Raw genomic sequence first — 25693 nt, forward strand, 5'->3', positions numbered from 1 at the left:
TCAAGTGGAAGCACAGGCAGAGATACTGGTGGAGCTCAGACATAGATGAGGGGACTTACAAGTTTTTGTAACAATTACTAAGGTATTCTAAGAATTTTAAAGCCCTTAAAAATTAAAGTAAATAACAAAAGAGTTGTAAGTATACAACGATCTCAGAAAAGGGCATTTGAAAAATTTCATTGAGGAATGCAGATTATCTAATAAAAATACTGGTGGTATATACATATAACACAAAACTTGAGAAACTGTATTATATTCAGTCCCATGCTCAGTTAGAAATCTTTTCTATAATATGCCAGACTGTTGTTGCTCATTCTCTACCTGAACCCTACACTGATGGTGATGTTTGCCAATTCATAAGGTATATAAATCCAAGTGTGAACAGTTCTGTTAGAAAGCTCCACTCCCTGCTTAGTAGCAATGGTGTCATTAATACTGTTAATCAAATATCTCCAGCTCTTCGCCTTCTAAGTATACGGATTGCTCTTTCAGCCGCTTTGTGGTGGGGTGGGCCATTTGACTAGCTCTGGCCAATGGTCTGTGAATGGACACAGCATGCATCACTCTGGGCCAGAGCGGTTATTCTTAGGTGTAGACCCTGTAGAGCTCGCTTTCTTCTCCTTTGTCGCAGTGACAAGCAACACTCCACACGGTAATTTTTCAACCTGTCTTTGACTGAGAATGAAAATGAGTAAAGCAGAGCCGCCAGCTGTCCTGAAGTGGACATGAAGGTTAGATGAAATATAAGCTTCTATACTATTAAGGCACTGAGATGTTGGGGTTTTTTTGTTACCATAGAATAACTGAATTAACATTGACTGATTCACTGGTCCTGCTCTGTATTTACTCAAGTCTAGTCTTAATTGTTCTGTAAACTTAATTATCATGCAGGATAGCTTCAGAGCCATAGGGCTAAGGCACTGATATAAAGTCAAGGACCTAGAGCTTCTTTGTCAGAGTCATGATAAAATCAATAGCAGAGGAACCGTGCAAATACCTACACAATCTTCACTTCAGTGGATAAGCAGAATACCCAATAGTGCTTAAATAGTTCATGGGAAGTCTACGGTGGTGCCACTTGGACATTTCTTTAGTTGCAATTCTAAATGCATCTTAAATGGTCCTCCTGACTTTATATATAGGTTACTTCAATCCTAATTATCCAATCCTGCCTTGTTGAATTTCCTCTCCAATTTAAAAGGGAAGCTGTATATCCTAGTGGTTAAAAGCATGGGCTTTGGCATCAAACATGAGATCGAATTCCAGTTTACCACTTAAGGATGTAAATTATTATCTCTGGATCTTGGTTTCACCACTTATAAAGTGCTGGCGGCGCTAGTGAAGGATAGGAGTGAAGGGGAGGGCAGTGGTGATGGAAGGAAGGTAGTAGGTAGGGAGAATGGGAAATGAACTAAATGGTGTCTTCCAGGTCTAACATTCTGTAGAGAATAAAGGTAGTCAAGGAAGTAAAAAAATATACCTAATTTGCATTAGAAATAGCAAAATTTTTTTGGAGGCAGACAACACTGGACTGATGAGTAGGAACTGATGCCACAGCAGTGGGTAATCTAGGTTTTCCAGTGAGTCTTATAGTACCACTATTTTCCTTTCCATTCCCTCAGCCAAGATAAATAAAGAGGAAAATTAGCTCTAATCCCCAGTCTTTCTGCTGTGGGATAAAAGAAAATAATTATTCTTGGAAATTTATCTTGGCCTAGGGATCGAGGATAGAGGGTGGTAACAGCTATTAAGTATCATAGCTTCTGAATAGAAGAAGAGAGAAAATCTTCCTACACCGTTGGAAAATGAGTGTTCTCATGTGCAAACGTAGTAGTTCCAGTTGCCTGTTTTAGCAAATTAATTTTTTTTAGTTCCTTAATCCTAAAAATTAGTGTAATATCAACAGTTAACATTTATTGAAAGCTTACTAAATGCAAGACACTTTTTAAATCACTTTATCCTTATCAACTCAATCACCACAATAATCCCATGAAGTAGACTCTGTGATTAACTCCATTTTGCAAATGACACAGCTGAGGCAAAGAGACCCGGCCCAAGGTCACACAGAAAATACATGTAGAGGGTAGAGCTGGGATTCGAGTTTTGGTAATCTGCTCTAGAGCCATTCGTGCTATGCTTCCTGAATGTATGACGCACATCAGACAGCCCACCTTGGATTCGTGGTGAAAAGGCTCAAGGTCATTCCTCTCTACCCTCTTTACTGCTCTTCATGATTCCTACAAACTAAGGGACTAGGGCTCTTCCTGCACATGTTTCTCTGTATGCAGCCTGTTCGTCTCTGCTCACTCTGAGTTCAGGCATAGAAAGCAGACAGAGAGTTTACCAAGAAAAAACATTTTACTCCACTCAAACCCCACTATCCAGGAGCCTTCAAGAATGAGCCTTTCTGAAGGGCTAGATTCACCACATAGCTTACAAATTAGTAACTCTGAATAAAAGTCTTCTTGAAATGGGGCACAATTCTATGATCTCTCAAACCTACAGTCCCTGAGTCTAATTTTATGATTTCTTAACAACTAATTTAATCATTTGATAAACATCAATAATCATACAATGATGTCCTTAAGGCCCTAGACTAGTGGTCCCCAAAACATGGTTTGTATAAGAATTACCCAAGGGTGCTTATTAAAAATGCAGGTTTCCAGGCCTCGTTCTCGTCCTTCAATCAGTTAGGCTGGGGTGAGGCTTGGGAATTTGAATTTTAACCAGCATGCCAAGGTAATGGTATTCAGGTGGTCCTTCAGTCCATACTTTGAGAATCACCATCCAGTATGGATACAAAGATAAGACAGGTTTGTGTGTCCTTGATCATATGTCTAATTGACTTTTGCCGCTTAGGGCAACCACATTTCTGTCTAAAATCAAACTGATTCATACCTGAATAACTACTGGCTAAAAAATATGACCTTTCCACCATTTTCCATCAAACACGAGGAAAATCAAGAGGAAATATATGGCATGTCATCTCATTATATCGCAATTCCATTACCTGACCTCAACCTCAATATGTCATAACTCATCTCTTCACATGCTACTCAAATGTTCAACTAAGAATATTTCACTCTAGGGAGATGGCAAAATCTAATTGAATATTTTAATTTAGAAAATTCAGTTCTGGGATTTCTTCCCCCACACCCTTTTTTTTTTTTTTACTGTAAAAACAAAAAGTTGAATTTTCGTTTCGGTTTCTCCTTGTTAGGCAAAAGATAGATCTTTCCTTTCTTTGTCCCTGAGAGTTGAGCACTTTGGGGAAAATTGGGCACAGCCCATTACTTTCACAAACCCCAGTGGCTGAGCCTCAATGCACAAAAAGATGGCATTTCTGAACATCTGCAGCATGATTAGATCAAAGACCAACAAATTAACCACAAACGGTTTTACAAGGAACAGGCAAATACATCATTTGGAAAGGAGAAAACTTTTGGCAATAATTGTTAATCTACATTTTCCCTTTGGGCAACCCACATTGTACCAAAGATATCTAGCAATCATATTAGTACCTATGAAGCATTTTATATTTTGCAAAACTCTTACATGCACGTTATCACACTTGATCTGTATGTCAATCCTGTTACATAGTTGACATTAGCCCATTTTGCAAGTGACTGAAAAAAGATTTAGAAAGTAACGATTTGCTCACATTTTCTCAGCTACTAAAGTGTTGATTTGACTGTGTCAAAAGCCGTATCCACCTTTACCACTTCCCTTCATTCATTCATTCAATCATTCATTCACCCACATTTATTAAAAGCCTGTTTTGTACTTTTGCATCATTTTTGGCACTGAGGATAAAAATAATTGAATAAGACAAACAAGCTTTCTATTCTCATCGAGCTATAATCTGATAGGGAAGGGGATAAGCAATAAACAAATAAGAAAATATCAACAGTGATAAATGCTCTAATTTATCTCTACTGATGTTGAACTAACGGAAATAAAATAGTGATGTCCTAGAAAATAGCCAGAGGTGAGGATGTTCTGCTGAGAGAATCTTGTCTAAGGAAGGAACACTTAACCTGGGACCAGCTGTATCAAAGTTTGAGGAGGAACTCTACCAGGCAGAAAGCCACAACTAATTGAGTGGCCCTGCAGCAAGAATGAGCTTGGCGTGTTCAGAGAACAGAAAGTGAGACTGGAATGAAATACACAAGCAGAAAACTAGTATAAATTAAAATTAGAGAGCAGAGTGAAGGCCAGATCACAAAAGGTTTGAAGGCCCAGGTAAGAAATTTGGATTTAATTCTAAATGCAATGGAGAGCCACGGGGAGATCTTAAGCAGAGACTTGCCGTGATCTGATTTGCAGTTTACTAGATTGACCTTTATTGGTCCTTGAGTTTAGTGATCGTTTTATTTGAACATAAATCCTTTTCCTGCCACCACAACTTTGAGAGCCCCATAAGTTCAAAGACATTGACCACTGCTTGGTGTATGTAGGAGGCAGATGGATAGGAAAAGATAGCTAGCCTTGTTCTTTGCAATTAACAGGCCATGTGACCTCAGAGAAATTCTTTACCCTACTCAGCCTTTCTTGACTTCACTTGGTGTTCATATGAGAATTAATGCCTTACAAGTAATTGTAAAGCATTTTGTATAGATGTCGAAATATTCCCTCTGAATGTGAGTGAGTTCAAATATAGAAGCAAGTTCCTCCTCTTTAGAGAATTCAAAATGATTTGATTGTTAAATTGTATGCAAAATGAACAAGAACAGTAGTTTTTTGTAACTAGGGCATTCTTAACTCTGAATACATCATATGTGAACAGAGGTAGAGAATAGACATAAAGGACAAGGATGGATTTATGGCATTTTGAAATCATTTCCAATAAAATAATGTGAATCTACATAAAACACCAAAAATTTTAAAAAGCTGAAAAAATTTTCAACTAAAAGGTCATCAGCAGTTGTCTGTTTGAAGACTGCAATGTGACTCTTTGGAATTTTTAGATTTGCTCATTCGTTTGAAAAATGTATTATTCTTCATTTATTCAATTATCATTCATGTTTCATTATACTATTATTGAGACATCACATTTCTAGGTGCTAGAGACACAGCAGTGAATAAAATAGACCCAAGTTTCTACTTTCAAGAGGCTAACATTCTAGTGCTGCCAAATATTCATAAGATTAAGTGTCCACCTGCCAATGCCATGTACTATAACAGGTTCATTCCCAAATTTAGGATGATACAGATACAGATGACACAGATGTTGTCCTTTCCAAGAACAAGAGAGAGAGGCTGAAAAGAGAGAGGGATTTGGCTTTAGAAATAGAGACAAACCTGGTAAAAATACGAAGAAAAAATTATAGGAATTGAAGAGTAATTTGCAGATATGGAAGATCAATACATCAGTTCTGACTGCTTCCTTTAGGATAGGTTGTGAACTTCAGTGTTTGGACTGTGGGGTTCACATCTGATTTTGAACCTCAGGGTTTTATTTCTAGGTATGCTTTTTGGTGAAGAAGATTGACCCTGAGCTAACATCTGTTGCCAATCTTCCTCTTTTTTTTCTTCACAAAGCCCCGGTACATAGTTGTTTATCCTAATTGTAAGCCATTCTAGTTATTCTATGTGAGATGCTGCCACAGCATGGCTTGATGAGCAGTGCATAGGTCCATGCCCAGGATCCAAACCTGCGAACCTTGGGCTGCCAAAGCAGAGGGCTCAAACTTAACCACTCAGCCACAGGGCTGGCCCCCTGAATCTCAGCATTAAACACCTGGGCAAGTCTTCATCTCTAAAACCTCAGTTTCTTGAATCTGAAAAGTGGGTTTAGCAATGGATTGGTTTGTGTGAAGTTTGCACTGACAATGTATGTTAAGCCCATAGTGATGAAATTAGCACACTGCAGGCACTGAATACAATTGACTCTTCCTCTCTTCCAGAGAATATGTGACACAGTAGTAAAGTGACTTTCTGCACTGATGGTCTTGAACCCTTCAAGTCACCCAGTAGGAAGGGGAAGAGGGAAAATAGCATCAAATAAATTTAGTGGAAACTGAGTTTTCTTAAAGGGGAGAATCAAGGATGGATTAACTAATACTTCTTGAAGGGATGTTCTGAAGGGCTGGAGAAACCTAACATAGTGAGGAAAGCAGGGAGACCATTCTAGCTGGAAGATTATTATTATAATGGTAAAAATAATTACAGCTATTAGTTATTTCCTACATGCAAATCGTTATGCTAAGCAATCTATACATCACATTGTTTCATGCTCACAAAGTCCATATGAACTAGGCATTAGATTCCCATTTTACAGATGAGGAACTGAGGCCAAGGAGGTTAAATAAGTTTCCTAAAGTGTTGAATTTTAGTAGGTAGAAAAACCAGACCACTGCTGAGAGCAGAATGCCCAGTGACTTCCCACACCACTTGGGAAAAGTCATTTGTAATAAAGACTCTCACAAGTCTGGGGGACCTCTTGACCAGCAGAAGTGACCCTTTGAAGAGCTGGCAAAAAAGCGCCATCCCCCAACTGATATAAGGGAAAACTTTCTAAGGCCATATGATATAATATGCTCCAGGACTATTCGCTATTAATGGTAATAATCAATAATCAATAAAAGCAACCAAGCTCTAGCTTTCCTAGGACCACTCCTTCCTATGAGTTATTAAAATCATTCCAATTCTTTGATAATAAATGTCACACAGAAAATAACCTCTTGCGAAATGTTGGGTTCATCATATTTTAAGAATTAATGCTTTAGGTCATTTTAATCAGTTTCTGATATATGCACTTTTCAGGAGGCACTTCAGGGAAGAACACTGTGGCCATGACGAATAATGACAAGAATATGAACTATATTCTTCATATACATATTGGACTCAGAACATTACTAAAGTACTTTGCCATCTTAAGCATTTAGGAAGCTTTAAATAAAAAATAAATTTGCCTATTTCACTGAAATTGAGCATCCTTTTTTCAGGCATAAAACTTCAAACTCATTAATTTCGTGGCTATATTTTAAAATGAGTGCCAGTACCAGTTAGATGATTGTATGATAAGTGTCTTAAAATTTCAAGAAAAGGCACTAAATTTTTCACAGTATTTGTGTTTCATTCTCAGTGTAATAAAAATATGCCACCCTTTTAATAATGAATAATAGATTCTCAGTTTGATTTACATGCATGGATTAAATGTCATGTTTGAAAAGTTGCTATTTTATTCATATTGGATTTCCCTCCAGTAAAACAAAAATGGTGCCCATCTACTACTATAATAATGATACCTTGCCACACTGATGTATAAATATTAACTGGTTGATATACTTCTTAAAATTCTATAGATCTATAAAATAGTCTCATAGTACAGAGAGTGTAAGTAAGGTTTTCTCTGGAGCTTCCGAGGTGCCTATGTGCACCCTACAATTAACCAAAACCATCTACACATAATGCGACTACCCTACAAGAATAGGGGAGTCAGACCTTAATTTGATGATGTCAAATTTACAGACTGAATGCTAGAAGGTTGAACCTACTGTTGCGTCTTCTTTGCCCCTGGAAAAAAAGGACAACTCATTGTGACCAGTTCTTCAGGAGCCCCTGTATAAGTCTGATATGGCCGCCATAACAAAGCACCACAGATTGGGCGGCTTCCACAGCAGACATTTATTTCCTCTGGAGTCTGGAAGTCCAAGATCAGGGTGGCAGCAGAGCTGGTTTCTTCTGAGGCCGCCCTCCTTGGCTGGTCTCCTTTTGTTTTCACATAGTCTTCCCTCTGTAGTGTCTGTGTCCTAATCTCCTCTTCTTATAGGGTCACCAGTCATATTGGATTAGGGCCCACTCAAATGACCTCATTTTAACTTAATTACCTCTTTAAAGACCCTATCTCTAAATACAGTCACAATCTGAGGTACTAGGACTTAGGACTTCAGCATATGAATTTGGTGATGGGGGCGTAAAATTCGGTCCATAACAGCCCCCAATCTATACACTTCCATCTCTCACTTCTACCTTTTTATGTACACATAGCATAACTAAAGGTCAAGCCATTTCACACAAGACCCAAAAGGCTTTTGGGTGATCCAAATATAAATCTAAAAATAAACTAATTTCTTTCCTTTAAGCATACAAAGTTCAATTAACAAAAGCCACCCAAGCAATTTAAGGAGAAGGCCCTGACTATTGCTCCAGCCTTTGATATAGGACTTGGTCATAAGATGGGCTAAACAAGTTCTTCAGTTATCTACAGCTGCATAACAAACTAGTCTGAAACTTAGTGGCTTGAAACAACATTTTACTCTATCTCCCAATTATGTGGATAAGTAAGTCCACAGAGTGACTCATCTACTCCACTTGGCAACAGCTGGGGCTACTTGGTTCTGTTAGGCTGGCGGCTGCACTGAACTGGAGGGTCCAAGAAGGATTCACTCAGATACCCTGCACTTTGGAAAGGACAAATGGAAGGGTAGACTCAGCTCAGATTCTCTCTCTTCTGTAGTCACAGAGCCTCACCTTCTGGTCTCTTCAGCAGAGGAGCTGAATTTTTTACATGGCAACTCAGCACTCTAATAGCAAGGTTTCCAGTGAGACGGGAAGTGGAATCTGCTAGTCTTTTAAAGCCTGAACTTAAACCCAGAAACTGACACAGCAACACTTCCATCATATTCTCTTGGTCAAGTAGTCACAGAGTCCTCCTCCATCAGATTCAAGGAGAGGAAACAGACCTCACTCTTCAGTGGGAGGAGTAGCAAAGAATTTACAGCCATCTTCAATCTACCACAGCAGGTTGTTGGTGACTGAATGAATGAACAAAATATACAAAATATATCATGCAATACAAATGAAATTAATCTATTCAGCCATGTACCTTGCAGTGACCTTTGACTAATCCAGCAACTTCCATCTGAATAAACACCAAGCATGAAAGACTTCCAAAAATTCAAGCAAGCTAACGTGAATTCAAGAATGCTACTTGCCAAGTTTTCATATTTTTTGGACTCTTCTATTACATGTATTTTTTCCTAAGTTTGAAGTGCTTACTTATTTATTAAACTTACTTCTCATTTGCACAGTGAATGAATAATTTAACTAACCTAGGTTAGATGGCAATGAACAATAAAAGGAAGGTCAGTGTGAATGCAGTTAATGTGTTCCCAGAACAGGAATACATGCTTGTTGAGAACTAGACCTTTTATATATATATTTTTTTAATTCTCTGATTTTCTTAATAAAGAGCTCATTGTTGTCTTCTATAATCAGAAAGGCCAGTACAAGTATTTTCACTTGGAAATATCAAAAATCATCTGGAGAAATTTTTGCTTGGTCTTTAAAATAATCAAGGTTGCAGTTAACACGGAACAGGTGTATTCCAGGAGGTCCCAGGCATGTGTAAGTACTCTGGAAATTCTCAAAAGGGACACAGAGGGTTTTCACCCGCTTTCCCATTTGAATGAGCTTTGCTGAGTTTGCTCACGCCCCAAGGAAGTGAGTTTATGAGCTTACTTCTCTCTTTAGAAAATGTTTACCTAAAATGTTGTTTTTGTAGAATAAAGAGGGGAGAAGAGACCAAATAAACATGAAGTTGTAAAACCATAAAATATTGATACTTATTTTCTTATTCATTACCAGTGACGGGTTTTCCATTTATAAGTAATATTAGAATAATGTCTCTTTCTCTGAATTGATTTGTTTCTTCTCCATCAGACCTATTTCTATTTTAGAGACTACTGGCACCAAGATTTGGCTCTTAAGATTATCTTAAGATTTTCTGGTACTCACTTTTGGTAAACTGAATTTACACTAAACTTGCTGTTCCCCTATAACTATAGTTTTTCTTTTCTTTTTTATTTTAGAAGCAGCTATTGAATACCTACTATTTACAAGCATTATATGCTCCAAAAGACACACCAAGAAATATGCTATGCCCTTCTGCCCTCAAACACCTGAAATCTTGTTGGAGCTAATTAATGTATATACACAACAGCAAAATGGTGAGTTTGGAATTTGAAGGATAAGTACGAGCTAATATGGGGGACAAATGCCTGGTGACACACCAGAACTTGGAGGATATATGAAACTTGAGGATAACTCAAGCTGAAAGGGTGGTTGGGTACGTAGTGGGAGGTTGGCTCTGATGAGGGTAAAGACTGTGGAAGGAAGCTGAAGCTACATTACTTGGATCTTTGAATCCATGGTCAGGAAAATGATTTATCCTAAGAGCAATGGGGAGTCACCAATGGTTGTAAAAGGGAAGTGATGAAGTGACATGGCAGAAAGATCATTTTAGTTAATGATGACCATGGGAACATTGATGATGGCCCTGGGATAGTGGAAAGTGGAAAGTCTTTTTTGGAATTAGAAAGCGAAAGTTGAGTATCCAAAGCTATATGGTAAGGATTTTTTTCCCAGCATCGCCCTAATAAGCAATGATCTTGGACAAGTTGCATTATTTCTCCAAAATTCATCTACCTCACTTATTTCTTCTGAGGTTCAATGTCATAATATTGGTGAAAGCATCAAACTCTACCTTGTTCTAAAAACACTGGTTTTAGAAAGGAAAGACTTAAGATTTAAAAATAGAAATATGGTCCACCATTGCCCATTTTTCCTTTCAAACAATATAATCACGGAAGTGTTACAAAGAGAAATAGTCACGATATACTTTAGTTAACAAAAACTTCATTTAAGAAGTATATTTGGGTTTTGTTTATCTTTTACTTTTTAAAACTGGTTTGTTCTTAGTTAAAAAATATTTTAGTGTTTGCAATGTGTCAGGCATTGAGCTGCACTGTAACATTCACTCTGGACCACAGCCCTCTTGGTGGGAAAATAATAAGACCAACGAGATAGAACCTCTTGTGATGACTACTTTGTGGTTGAGACAACAGAGGCCCAGGGAGATGGGGTAATGACTCTGAGTCACTTTGTTAAGTAGATTTTGGAACCAGAATTCAAATGAAGGTGAAGAGCACACACTTAACCACCATCCTACCATGTCTTGGCCTCCAGTATTTACTCTTCATATTTAGATATACAATAAGGAACTTTCTGTTATATCCAAAGGATTTTATTAGTAATTAAAATGTATTTTATTTTTCTGTCAAAAGAAAAAGCCTTGTCCAGTCACAAATTAGTAAAGAGCAGATCTTCTTGAAAGTAAGAGACTGCTAAATGCCTGCTCACTGTGATTCTGTCACCCGGGAGCCAGCGTCATCACATTCTGCTCCTCGACATCCCTTTCCCTGTGGCTTCTTTGCTGTAGAAGGTGTTTTAAGTGCTACCCAATGAAATGGTGGCAAGCGTTTGACCTCTTCCTTAAAGAATCCTCAAGATTACCACAATTTAGTGTAAGGCAAGTCATTTTTCACCTTTAAACTAGGATTCATAAAATTTCATCATTCACACACGGACACATGATCCAAAAGATAGATGTACTTATCAAATAAAATGGGGTTAAGTACCATCAAAATCAAGTGCTTTTTTTTCCTTTGGTGACACAAAAGCTCAATCCAAGACATGGTTTTATTTTCTTTGTGGGCTAGGGTAACGAGAAAAATGAAATATGTAAGCCTAAATTGAAGGAAACCATGGTCTTAATGGAATTATTAGAGAAATTGTTCCAGAATGCTACATCCTTCCAGAAATAATAACCCTGTAATGTCAGCAAATTTGGAGTCAGCATGGGTTACCTGCTGCACACAGAGGGCCCGCTCATGTTTGTCAGATCTGCCTGAGGCTTGGCCCAACTTGAGCACATGACCTTTCAGAATTTTTTTAAAATTCATTAATCAATGTTCTTTGCCTGAATTTTGCTGGTTTTGCTTCTTTAACTTATTATTTGCATCCTTTTTTAAAGTTGACCAATTCTTGTACCCAGTGAAAATGAAAATTGTAAGCATAGCAGTTCTAACAGTTAACAGAAGTTTCTTTCACCTCAAATACCACAGCCAAAGTTCAATGATATTTTAAAATGTCACTCCAAAAGGATGATCATGCAAGACAGTTATAAGACAGTAGTCGTCCTAATTCTTAATTTGTAATTTTATGTTTTTAAAAAGTACTTTAATACATTTTTTCTTTCAATCTTCTAAATAGCTCTAAAAATGCCATCTTTCTTTATCCACATGAATGTGTTATAAAACAAGTACAACTGAAGAAAGAGTAAAATCTTTCACCAAACTTCTGAAGGATGCATCCAATTTTCCTATAATAATATTTTCCTAATTTAATGTTTTCTTATAGTAATGTCTTCTGTAACTGTTCATCTTTATAACTGTAAACAACATGGATTTCCACACATACATGAATGGTTTCCACACTGCAGCGTACACGTCTTGTGAAAGTAGAGATGCTCCAGCCCCAACCCTTGATTTAACTTGAGTTTTTATTGAGTTAATTATTTGGAGGAATAATCATTTAATTATACAAATTATATGATCATTTAGTCTTCCTTGTACTATTCAAACACTCTTAATTTCCTAACATTTTATTAAAATTGAACAGAAAAAGCATACTGTTTGTTTTGTAAAATTATAAAACATTTCTACTATAGACGTTTCAAAAGAATAACACAAGATGTCTTTAGTTCCTGCATTCTTCCTTGCTCTTGGAAGAGATGCTTTGTTAGTCCTTTTAGCAAGGTTCTGTGAAGGGTATATTTATTATGGGTTGAATTGTGTTCCCCAAAAGAAGATATTTTGACATTCTAATCTCCAGTACTTCAGCACGTAGTCTGATTTGGAAATAGGATCTTTGTAGATTTAACCAGGTTAAGGATGAGGTTATCAGGGTGGACTCTAACCCAATATGACTGATGTCCATATAAAAGGGGAAATTTGGACAGGGAGACAAACACATACAGAGGGAAGAAAGACAACGTGAAAACATACAAGGAGAATGCCATGAGAAGACAGAAACTAGGACAGAGTCACTGAACGGTTCTTTTCTAGCATCTTCAGAGAGAGCATGGCCCTGCAAACATATTGACTTCAGACTTCTGGACTCCAGAACTGTGAGACAATACATTTCTTTATTTTAACCCACCAAGTTTGTGCTACTTTATTAGGATAGCTTTAGGAAACTAATACAATATTCTTAATCAAAAATGTTTCTATTCATTTGGGGCATCCATGCCCCAACTCTTGAATGATACATTAGGTGAGCATCTTTTTAAATTTTCTTTTCCAAAATTTTGAATATGTTGTTCAGTCCTCTCCTATTGCTGTTCCCAGTTTCACTACAGTGTGCACAGATGTGGATTGATTTTACTTTGTCTTGCTCAGAACTTCTGCTCTTTTAATCTGAGATCTTGTTTTCTAGCAAGTCTGGGAAATTAATAGCTATTACTCCTCATGTAGCATTTATTCCCTCTTTCTCTCTGTTCTCTGCTTCTGGAAATTTTACAAGATGTGTGTCAACCCTTCTGTTCTACATCTTTTCAAGTCAATTCACCTGTCCACCTCTTCATCTCTTGGTGTTACAGTCTAGCAGATGTCCTCAGATCTGGCTTCCAGCTCATTAGTTCTCTGTTCAGTGGATCTAATCTGTATAAAAATATATCTTTTGAATTTTTCATTTCAAGTACTACACTTTTTCCTTTATAGGAATTCTATTGCTAGATTATCAGGAGAAACAAAATTTTAAGCAGGGCTTAGATACAGAAAGAGAATTTCTTGTTATTTCCCTCTATCGGTGGGCAGATTTTCTGTCTAGGCTATCCCTTTTAGACTAATCCTTGAATATCCTAGATTTACGAGACTTTTTTGCAACACACCATACCTAACGGGCCCAAGGCCTCATCTCCTGAATGATCATTGGAATCCAGAACTTTAGATCAACAAGATTGACAATCTCTTCTCCCCTCTCCTAGGCAGCCACAGCCCCAGTTTATCCACTTCCCTGTCTGATTTTGAATTTCCTCTTCATTTCTGGTACTCAAGGACATTTCTTTCTTTTTTGAGTATTTATCAATGCACCCAAAAGCCTTTTGCTCATTTTTCATCTAGAATTTCCAGATGTTTATAGAACATAATCTGAAAACAAAATATGCCTTTGACTCCTAATTCTGGCAGGACAGTAGACTAAGATAATCTGAACATCTAACTGGTCTTAACATCTTGTCAAAACCGAAAGTCGAAAGGTATATTTAGGGGTACATTTCTTCCCAAAGATCCTCGCCTATTTGCTGTTAATGAATATGATCAACAAAGAAGGCAATGTTTTCTACTTGAAATATTTCCAGTATAAACATTGAAAGACAAGTAGGTCCAAAAAGTCTCTACCAAGGAATTATCCAAAATCTTCAAGCCAGATACTCAAAATTAATGAGCTTAAGCTTGAAGTCCATAATTTAATTTAATACAATTCTTAAAGTCACTGAAATAAGGAAGTTGTTATTACCAGATTTACATGAAGGGATGGCAGCTCAGACTCACCAGTTACCTCGTCTTATCTGACCACCTCCTCCTTACAATACTGGAAAACCAGTAAAGATGTGGAATTATTTAGGACAAAATCCAAGTGGTAGTATCCAGAAGTGGTACTGGGGTTGTCTGGAGTGATACCTTTGGGCTTACCTGTATATCTGCTGCCTCCCTCAGGAGCCCAGGAGCCTCCTCAAACACCTATAAACAACCTTTTTCAACTTAAGCCTTAAGTGTTTGCCACCTGGCCCAGCTTGAAGCCAAAGATAAGCCACCCTTGATGCTATAACACTGTGCCTTCATTCCAAGATCCATTAGCAAAACAACCTTACAGGCATATCATGAAGACGTTTCCTCAGCAGACTGGGTGCTTCTCCTATAATTAGGACTTGCCTTTTCATTTGGGCAATGCTGTCCCTGGCCCTTCTTTCTGCCTAGTCATAGATGACCATCTCTTCCCATTTAGCATTTGTAAGATGCCCTGCCCTCTCAAACGACCAGCCATATGGAGCCAATTTCTCCTAATCATCAATTAAGAACAGAGATGAACCTACGTTAGACTTATATTTAAAAAGAAGTGGAGTATATATCTTAAATGTCCCTATATCAATTATACATGCAATGCACACTTATGTCTGTATTCCTATTATTAAAAATTACATTTCTTGACACTTACTGTTTTAACTGTCAATCTCCCACAAACTGCTAGCAGAGTGACTGGCAGGCAGAATTGTGTGGTTAGAGAAAAAATCTGATGTTATTGGGTAGAGCCCAATGGAATGAACGGGACTTTGAGCAAGAACATTTTAATTCTGAAATCAAACAGCCTCAAATGACTTCTCTTTCCTGTCAAGTTCTGGAGGGTTTGGTGCTTTTCTTGTTTTTGTCCCGAATTTTGTGCTTTTCTTACATACACTGAATGTGAAATAGCCTAGTGTATTTCTTTGGGGATCCAGGATTTTGCTAGGTGATACCAAGGGATGGATGTAATTCAGTGACATTTTGTCAGGCTGTTAAAGAGTAAATTTTCCTTGACTGTGGCAGGAGGTAATTATTTTTTGTTTGTTTGCTTCTGACACAGGGGAAGGAAATTTGGGGTTGTTATTTCAACTAGTTCAAGACATTTTTTGTTCTATTTGGCAGGAAGCGAAGAATGCATTTTACTGTTGGAGGAAAAGCCAGCCTCTGCTTTCCCTACAGACCTGATACACTGCTTAACACTGTGAACATTTTTGCAATCTCAGTCTCCTGGTGGTTTTGTCTGCTCTCCCTGGTGACGTCCTTGATGCACCTCTTCATTCTCTGATCCCTCCTGGCATTTGATCTGGCATTTGTATTTGTCTGTTGTAGGATCATTCAACAGCACGCATGGAAGATGTTCAAAGCAAATGTAGCAATGATGTGGCTTGTACACTCAGAATTCACACTCAGATGGGGGGAGCCAGGATGGGCATCTAAACCAACAACAACAATAATAAAAACACTATATCTCACCTTTCAACTAATACAGTTACAGTAATTCGTGGCCTAACGACTGGGACATGTGAGAAATGCATCATTAGGCAGTTCGTTGTGTGAATAACATAGAGTGCACTTCCACAAACCTAGATAGTACAGTTTACTGCATACCTAGGCTTATGGGGCCACCACGATATATGCAGTCCCATATTTCAGTCATTGACTGAAATATCATTAAACGATGCATAACTGTATTTATGCAGCTGGCTCTAAAAAGCAAGCTCTTTGCATGACATTTTTTGTAGCCTAGATTCATGCCTCAAGTTTTAGGTACTTAATTAAAATGTCCAAAAGAATGCAATTGCTTATTAGGTACTGATTGGACCCTTTTTAAAATTGTTAACTGAAATCTTAGCTAGCACTACGTTGCTGAAATTTCACTGACGTAAATGGTGAGAACCAAGACCTCAGCTCAGGGGTTGAAGCAGGCCTGCTGCCTCCTTGGTACCTGTCCTCAAAGTCTGGTCCTGTAGAGGAATGGGGTCCCCCAGGAGAAAAGTCCTCTCTGTAGCCACCCTGGACTAATGCCACACATGCATCCCGCACTTCTTCACAAGGCCTTTGGGATCACTCATTAGAGAAACACATTGTTAACCTACATTGTTCTCAAGCAAAGGTTAATTCAGAAGTTATCTGAAATATAAGCATCTCTCATATTCATTAAAATGAAAGTCCACTGGGTAAGAATTTATGAGCTTCACTATCAAAAAGACAGAATAATTATAAGAGTAATAATGGAAGACGCTTCTGAATTCTTACCAGGCCTTGGCATTATGTATTTCCATGAGTATTATCTCAGTCATTTCCTACGATGCCTCTGGTAGGCAGCTATTATTATCCCATTGCACAGACGAGCCAACTGAGGCTCGATTCCTCAGTGAATCTTGTCAGCTGAGAACCCCTTTTCCCTTAAGAATTCTTTCCCAGGAAGAGTTAAGTCTCTGTTTCAAAGAGACTTCTCGTGTCACCGCTGTCACCCTCACTACCAGTTCTCCAAACCATGTCTGCAGCTGGCAGTGAATACAGCTTAGGGTTAAGCTGCGACCTCCACTAACTGTCTGTTTAGAACATGGCTCCCAACAATAGGCTCTTTTTTACCTTTGTTTTGAGCCCCTATGAGCTTCCAAACAATGGAGAGGTCATCTGGGACTTTGTGCTTGCTATTCGATGGTGTGGCTTTAACAAACACAGATTTTTTCCATTTCTTAAAATTCACTAGGGAGTTGTTCCTCAGTGAAAAAAAAGAAAAACGAAAACAAAGAAACAGCCACTGTCCTCAAAAAGTATTAGATATCTAAAAGTAAAGGCAGCAAAAATGGAGGTTGAATATCTGTTTTCTTCTCACATATTGGATGTAAGTAGCGGCATCCTAGGTTTGCAGTTTATACATCTACTTTAAAAAATTGCTCATTTTTATAGCTACACTTTCCATTTTAACTTTTTCAGTTGGTCATTCAGTAGCCAGAATAAATGCAATACATTATCTGAAGACTGCATTCATGTGAATAATATATTACTACCCTTAATGAAATATCACACACTAAAATTAATTCAAAGGATACCTTTTTTTTTTTTAAGATTTTATTTTTCCTCTTTTTCCCCAAAGCTCCCCGGTGCATAGTCGTATATCTTTAGTTGTGGGTCCTTCTAGTTGTGGCATGTGGGATGCCGCCTCAGCATAGCATGATGAGTGGTGCCACGTCCGCACCCAGGATTCGAACGGAGGAAACCCTGGGCCGCCGAAGCGGAGCGTGCAAACCCAACCACTCGGCCACAGGGCCGGCCCCAAAAAGGATACCTTTTAACACAAGACCTAAGGGGAAATGGGGAAAGAAAGCATACTCCTATTTTAGAAAAAAATTATTGTTTTCTTAAATATCACTCTGTGATACTGAGTTGACTCTTACATGACTCTTGCCTCTTACAATGACTCTTACAATGTTTGCTTTGCTCATTCAAATTGATAGCATAAAAGGCAATTCTGTATTTGTGAACAATCTGTGCGCACGCCTGGCATCCAATGACCAGCATGCGATAAATGTTCTGGGACTAGTCTGGTCCCCTTTCTCTCTTCTTTGGGCTGGAGTTCCCTGGGAGACACAATCTGTCCAGTGCTATGTCCCAGCGAAAGCTGAGCTTTCCCTCTTTGCTTCCACAGGTAACTTGATCTCTGACCACTGCTTCTCATCTCTGCGCCCAGGATCAGTCTTTAATCTTACCCACTGCTCCCCACCTCCCCACTGTCTCCTCTAGAATCTTTTTGCATAGTAAACACATTCCCCTCACCCATAATATATTTTCTGAACAGTCCCTCCAATTTCTCTTCTTACCTAAAGCTTGGTTCTAACCTAAGATCAGTGCCCCCAGCTGCCTACACACATATAATTGTGTTACATACAAAATACACATGTCAATGATCTCCTGGCATGTAAATTCTGAAAAGGTAAAGAACGATACCAAGAGTCCATAATATATGTTCTTGATAACCAAGGATGGCATTTCCATTTTACACAGGACTTGAGTCCGTTTATGATCCACCACACAGTGCTGGGTGCATAGTGGGTGCTAATTGTGTATTTACTGAATGAATGGATAAATCAATGAATGAAATCCTTTACGCTTACTACACAAAGTCTATTATATAAACCTACACGAATAGAGATGAAAAGATGGATAGGTAAGGAGAGCGAAAGGCTAATTAAAAGGTGATATGTGTGCAAAAAGGACAGCTTACCACATAAAGACTCTCATGGAAATACAGCCCCATGTCATAAAAGTTTCCATCATGCCTCACCGGGTGTGTTCTGGTCTTCAGCTGCTCCATTTGCCCCCACTGCAAGACGGAGCCTCCCGGTCTCTCAAGCAGGGACACTTGGAGGAGGTAGGCGCCTTGGGGAGCCTTGTTCTTGAGGCCCCTTATGCATTTCATCTGCATTTGAAGAGGCTGAGGTGACTGAGACTGCTCAACCTAAAGAAAAGATGGGTTCTTGAATTACCCAGGAACTGGGCACAACCACATAATTAGCCACAATGCGCTTCTCGGGGCGAGGGAAAGTAGACAATCATTTTTACTCAATCTGTAATTGTCAGGTATTAGCAATGATAACAGAGGAGGACACATGATCTATAATTAGGGGGTCAAAAGGCAAGCTTGTCGATTATGTGAGGGCAAGTTTAGCCGATTTTTAAGCATGGTATGTTAATGATCTGTGACATCAGAAACCATTCATCTATTACAATAAGATAGAATTAACGGGAAACCAACACTTCTAAAAACCACACAGCATGTCTCTTAAGATATCTGGGATGGCTGAACATGGCAGTAAGCTTCAAACTCAGAGTTTGAATGGTGACAGCCCTTACCTCTAACACTAATCACAGACCTTACGCCACACAGATGAATGCAGAACAGGTCAGACTGACACCTGATCGAATCCTTTTATTCGATTTAAAGATGAGGTCAACTTGCCTCCTAAGCTTCAAATCAGAGTCAAGAGATAAAGGGGGGCTAGCATGGGTATGTGCTTCAACCTAAAACTTAGTGTAAATTGCATGTAACTGAAAACCACGACTCAGGAATATTTTACAGGACATTTGAATTTCATTGCTTACCTACAGCAAGAGAAATAGGCCATTTTCACTTTTAATAAGTGCCAAAAAGTTTATACAAATTGATAAGATTTTTAATGGACTATTGTTTCTGATTAAACAAAAATTAAACTGGGATTATTAATAACTCCAATGTCATTAAGTCATGTTTTTTATACTCACAAGTCCCTAATAGTCTTCAGAATAATTTGACCTCGAAGAATTCTCTATTCCATTGTACTTTAAGAAAAATAATGTCATGTTCAGAAGGAGGTTACTCTCTTAGCTACCCGTGTTAGTAGCACCACTCGTTAATCCGCAGCCAACGGTAAACACTTTTTAATCTGCCTAGAGTTTTTTGTGTGAGAGATAATATATATTTCCATATAGATAGCGTGCTTCTGGAAATCACAGTTAAATAAACAGCGAAAGTTGCTAAACTTCTTTTGTTTTTTCATACAAGTCATACTTAAAAACTAATCAGAATAAGAATTATTTTTGGCTTAATTAGAAAATCTTAATTAACAATAAAGACTTAACCTTAACATTTTGGTTTCCAAAAATATTTTAAAAATTAACACCAAGTGAATAAATAAGACAATCTCTTTAAACCTCAAGGCAGGATTACCAGTGCAGGCAGACTGAGTTATTAAACACATTCTAAATTAAACGCCTCTATGAATTTCATACGGAAATATATTGTGATAGTTTTGCATGCCAAATGTGACATTTTGTATTTTAGATTCATCTTCTGTAGTAATTTGGGAAATGTCATACAAACAAAGATTTTGTCATTTACCAATGGAATTACTATGCACGGCCGCTTAGCCATCTCTTTGCCGGCTCTTGTGGTTGTTTCAAGTCAGCAAGCCATAAAAAATCTTTATCTCTCTGAAACACAGCAATTTGGAAGATAATCGAATGGTGACTAGGGGGCAGAAATGCCAGTCTGAGGAATTATACCACAATCTCTCTTGCATTTACAACCTTCCTCAAAGCGAGTGTCAGATGAGTAGGAAAAGCAGATAGAAGATTCATCAAATCTCAAGGCTTGTCTCATTTGCATGGGGGCAGGGCTGCCTCATTGTCTAGGAGAACTCAGCCTGGTACCACGACACAGTTTTGAGGAATTCCAAAGGCTTCACAGTTGAGAGTTTTAGCCATTCTATTTGAGCACAGAAATCTCCTCAAAAATATTTATTAAGACCTGCTAAAAATACGTTTCTCTAAAGGGTCCTACAGGAGAAAAGCACAACAGGAAACAGAGTCGATAAAACAGATCTCACCATTTAACATTTTGCATCAGAGGAAAAAAGTTGCAAGAGCCCCACCTTCCAGCGTGGTCCTGCTGCTTTCTTTGATTCATGAGTTCCTTCTGTGAGGGTACAGAGCTTGGCTACGCTGTCTTCTTCACAAACATTTAGGTCAGCAATTAATGGTCGATGGGGAGCTCTGCAGAGGTGAAAGAAAAGAAAGAGAAATTGACATGGGGTATAATGAAAAGATTTGCCTTTGGAACCACCACACAATTTGATGTTCTCCTTAAACATTTTCTCAGATTAACTGGGAACAAGATAAACACCACACACAGATACTGCTGTTGATTAAAGTCGGGAGGTGAGTAGCTTTTGAAATGTGACCCTGTAAAATATAAGACTCAGTGTATTCGCTACGGATCTCCCAACAATTAAAATGTCTCTTGTTTCAGAAATTTCGAGAAGATCAAATATTTGATCAGACTTGTTGCCACTTCATTTTCTACCCTACCCCTTCAATCTTATAAACTGCTAGAGAAACTCTGGGGAAAAATTATTTAAATAAATGAATAACTGAGATGACATAAACTTTTTCTTTTTTAATGCAATGGCCAGAGATCAAGACTTATTTCTATCCTCAAAATGTTCCCCAGGGTTTTTTCCTTGTGTTAACATTTACTGACTTTATTTGAGGTTCTTCTTTATTGACTCCTTTTTTTTCTTTTTTTAGCTTTTTAACTGTGTTTGCCTGCTTTCCCAAATTCATTTGAATTAAGAAGGATCTTGTATTTCACGTCTCCTGACTTAAGCTTAATTCCACCAACGGGGCCATCTGTGACAATGACTGTACCCCCACCAGAGGAATGGCCTTTTTGGATCTCACAGCCGATTTAGTCTCCTGTGATAGAAATGATTCCCCTTAATTTGGTTAGAGCTACATTTGACACAAGGGTTCATTAGGACACCCATTTGCCGGCAATTCAATTTCAAATTAAATACACTTTGTTGTAAATTTTATTACTTTTAAACTACTGTATCTATTGTCTTTAATGGCCTTATTATACAGTTATGAAGGTAAACAGATTTCATTAGTAAACATCAAACATGTTACGTTAACCACAGTGAAATGCTTTCCTCAGTTTCTCTCTTTGTTCCTTTGGCAAAAATTGTGAGGCACTCATGGACTATCCTAAAAACTTAATCTAAATAATTAGACACTTAATTCATGATTATCATCCTAAGGTGGAAAAAAACAAAACAAGGTCCTTGGTTGCAATCTCAGTTCTTTGTAATTAAAAGTTTTCTAAAAATATCATCCTTAATTAAAAAGGAACACAATGCACATCAAAAGGTTAAAACCCAGCTTTCAGGTGACAGCAGGGACCTAGAGCTCAGTCCAGCTTTCTGTGTTCTCTTGGAACAGTCGTCCCCTAGACCAGGAGCCAGCCTGGTCATCAGCTCACTTTTGAATTAGGCCCTGTGGCATATTATCACTCTTTTTTCCCTTTGTATACAGCACTTATTAATTTCGTGATTATACAAATATATGTTTATGTTTGTGCATTATATAAAATTTAATTATATCAAAAGTCCCCCCAAAAGCCACGCATTAGTCCACAGCCCAGAGACAAACACTGGTAAAATATTGTCTATTCTTCACAATTGGGTAGCTAGACATAATTTTTTCTTCAGAAACTGAGGCTGCTATTGTAAATATTATTTTGTAACCTGTATTTTCCACTTCGTATATTATGGGCATTCTCCATGAGATTAAATTTTTTTCTGTAGCCTAATTTTTTAGTAATGAACTAGGCTTTATTTCTAATGTTCTACCATAATTTAAATAATCATTTATTGTTGAATATTTAGGTTAGTTCCAATTTTCACTTTTGTAAGTTAGCCTGTAATTAACTCTCCTGCATATAATGTCTCGTAGACCTCCCAAGCCATTTTCCTGGTCTGAAGTCCTACCACTAAAAACCTTGGGCATGGGAGCCATGCTATCCTACAACTCATTGATCTCCACCTTGAGTGTCGAAATGACACCTCAGCAATGCATAATCCTATTCTCTCAGGCAAGGAATAGTCTTCTCAGAGAGATAGGTCCCACTCCAGCTGATATGCTGTTTTCACTGTAGTAGGATTATTAGTTAAATAAAACAGTGATGAGTAACAGCACTGATGTACCGCAGGGTTTCTGAGCCTCTTCCCTGCTGACATTTGAACCACATAATTCTTTGTTGTAGGGGCCTGCCTGTGCATGGTAGAATGTTTAGCAAGATTCTTGGCCTCTTCTCCCTAGATGCCATTAGCAAACCTCTCCCTAGTCCCGGTCATGACAATCAAAATGTCTCCAGACATTGCCAGATGTCCCCTGGGGGCAAAATTGATGCCTGTTGAGAACAATTGATATACAGTATTAACTAGTATTTATTAGTGCTTAGCATGCTCAAGGCACTCTTTTCAAAACATTATATTTATGTATTTAATATATAAATAACCCTTAAAATAATCCAACAAGGTATTATTATACTACTGCCGCTCCTACACTGGAATGGAGGAACAACGACATCCAAATCTCGAAAGTTCCTACACTGGACCAAGGCTTTGGATATTTTCTGAGAGATAAATAAGACATGGGTCCTAGCTATACCACCATAACTATAGTGCTCCATCCCCAAACTGTCACATATGGATGAAAGGACACAGATAAATCCCCAAGAACAAATGGAGTCATGGGTCCCACAGAACTGACTCTTAGGGTGAATCAAACTAGGGCATGCCTGTCACCTATAATTGGCCTATATTTAATCTACAGCAAAACAAACAAAATAAAATAAAATGCATTAACGCTACCATTATGGAACATACTTCTCAAATGTTTTGTCAGTCTTCAAACATGACATAGGAATGTATTGACTGAGTCCTTCCCCTTCAAATTTCAAATCCTGCATGAAAGAAGACAGAAATGAAATAGATTGATTCAAAATACACTTGAAATATCTATGTGAAAGTTGGCTTTTCTAAGACTGAGATATGCTTACTCATAAAGGTTTAGGTTCCAGGAGACAAAAAAGAACATGGCAATTCAAACTTTAGCAGCTACCTTATTACGGAATCTGACTTTTCGCTCTCTGCTTAGTGAGTTCTTGGTCAGATAGGTACAATAGTAAACAACATAAAAAAGGGAGGAGAAATGTTTAGTGGATACCAACACAGTTTTCTTTGTCTCTTTCTATTTCTCTCTATTTATCTCTCTGTCTTTCTCTCTCTCACACACACACAGGTGCACACACACAAATGCACACATGCACATGCACCCATACCACATAATGGTACAGTTTAACAAAATGTAAATGAACATATGGCTGGATGTGTAGGTCACTAGAAATGTTAATAATAATTGTGGTTATAGAATTTATCTTCCAATCCATGACATTTGGGGAGTAAGAGGGGAAACAATTATTCTAGAAGAACAGGCATGACCCAGGAGTATCCCATACAAACTATAAGGTATGGTAACCTTATTAATAATACTCCTCCAGATGTTCCAAAAGGGTATCATATAGGCAAAGATCAATATATTCAGTGAAGGTGAATGAAGAGAGAATATGAGAGAAAGAACAAACTCAAGATGAAAACTGCAGTCCCTTATAAGCTAATCTTGGAAATGACATAGCATCACTTTTGCTGTACGCTATTGGTGACACAGGTTAACTCTGGTACAGTGTAGGAGGGAACTATACAAAGGTGGGAATAACAGGAGACCAGGATCATGAGTCCATAGCAATTATGAAATCAAGATAAGCAAATGTTGGCAGTTCCTTGATTAAGTCTCAAGGTCTGAAAATGATTCTCCATGGCTCTCAGCTCTGTCCTCTGGACTCGTGGTTCCACCCTCTAGATCTTTCTTCCTTGTTTCATGAAAGGTAGCACATGCTTGCAGCTAAACAGTTTTCTCAGCCTTCTTCCTGCCAGGAGAATTTGGGAATCTATAGGGCCCTTTTTATTCTGCTCTCTCTCTGCCCCTTTTAGTCCAAGTAGGTGATTTTTCTGCTTATATAATTCCATTTAAAACCTTGCATTTCTTCTGTGAATCTTAGTGGAGTTCACTTCATTAGACAAAAACCAAACCCCCAAATCTCTTCAAGAGCAGATCTTCTGTACCACAGGTTTGCACTGACAGGATTAGGATAATGACCTTAAGTCCCCTAAAAACAAACCCAGTTGGTCAATTCAGAGGAACAGTGGAGCACATCCTTAATCTCTTCGGAATGCCTTTGCTCTGAGTGAACAGTATTCTGAGGCATCACCTGTGACATTTCTGAAGCCTTAACAAAAGATTTGACAGTCACACTCTTGGTTTCATCCTTGAATCATATTTTCCTGGCATTCGTTCTTTGCTCAGAAGCCATTTCTTCATTTGCGCTGTCTGTCATCTTGGCAGGCTGAGAATTTTCAAAACCGTCGAGTCATGATTCATTTTGTTTAACAATCCTTCCTTTAGTTTATCTCTTTCTCCACACATTTTACAATAAACAGCAAGAAGAAACCAGGCAGCATCCAATAATCCTCTGGTTCAAAATCTCTTTAGGTGGACCAATCCTTTCATTAGGTACCTTTTCTGCTTTCCATATAACTACAGGCAACAACGTTGCTAAACTCTCTGACACTTCACAATAAAGATCTCCTTTTGCCCAGTTTCCAATGAGATGTTCCTCAGTTTCCTATACCTTCATTCACATCCTTCTCAAACCTCGTGAGGTTTCTAGTAACATCTTTTTCAAGGTCCTTAGCCTTCACTAATACTCTCCTCAAAATCCATTACACGGTTTCAATGCCACTGTCATATTTTAAGTTTTTTTACATCAGTATTTCACTTCCAGTACCAAAATCTGTATTAGTTATCTATTGCTCCATAACAAATTATCCCCAAACTCAGCAGCT

General features: G+C 38.1%; 1 protein-coding gene across 1 annotated transcript in view; it reads right to left on the reverse strand.

The window, feature by feature from the left end:
- Positions 1 to 25693, reverse strand: part of LOC103563474 (uncharacterized) — a 308328-nt gene that overhangs the window by 207045 nt on the left and 75590 nt on the right. The window contains exons 8-10 of the mRNA XM_070585104.1: positions 23618 to 23694; positions 20822 to 20942; positions 18637 to 18870 (exon numbers count right to left, since the gene is read on the reverse strand). Coding sequence (XP_070441205.1) covers positions 18637 to 18870; positions 20822 to 20942; positions 23618 to 23694 — 432 coding nt within the window. The remainder of the gene's footprint in view (positions 1 to 18636; positions 18871 to 20821; positions 20943 to 23617; positions 23695 to 25693) is intronic.

This window comes from Equus przewalskii, chromosome 19 (genome assembly GCF_037783145.1).
Source record: "Equus przewalskii isolate Varuska chromosome 19, EquPr2, whole genome shotgun sequence".
In the NCBI taxonomy this organism is placed as follows: domain Eukaryota; kingdom Metazoa; phylum Chordata; class Mammalia; order Perissodactyla; family Equidae; genus Equus; species Equus przewalskii.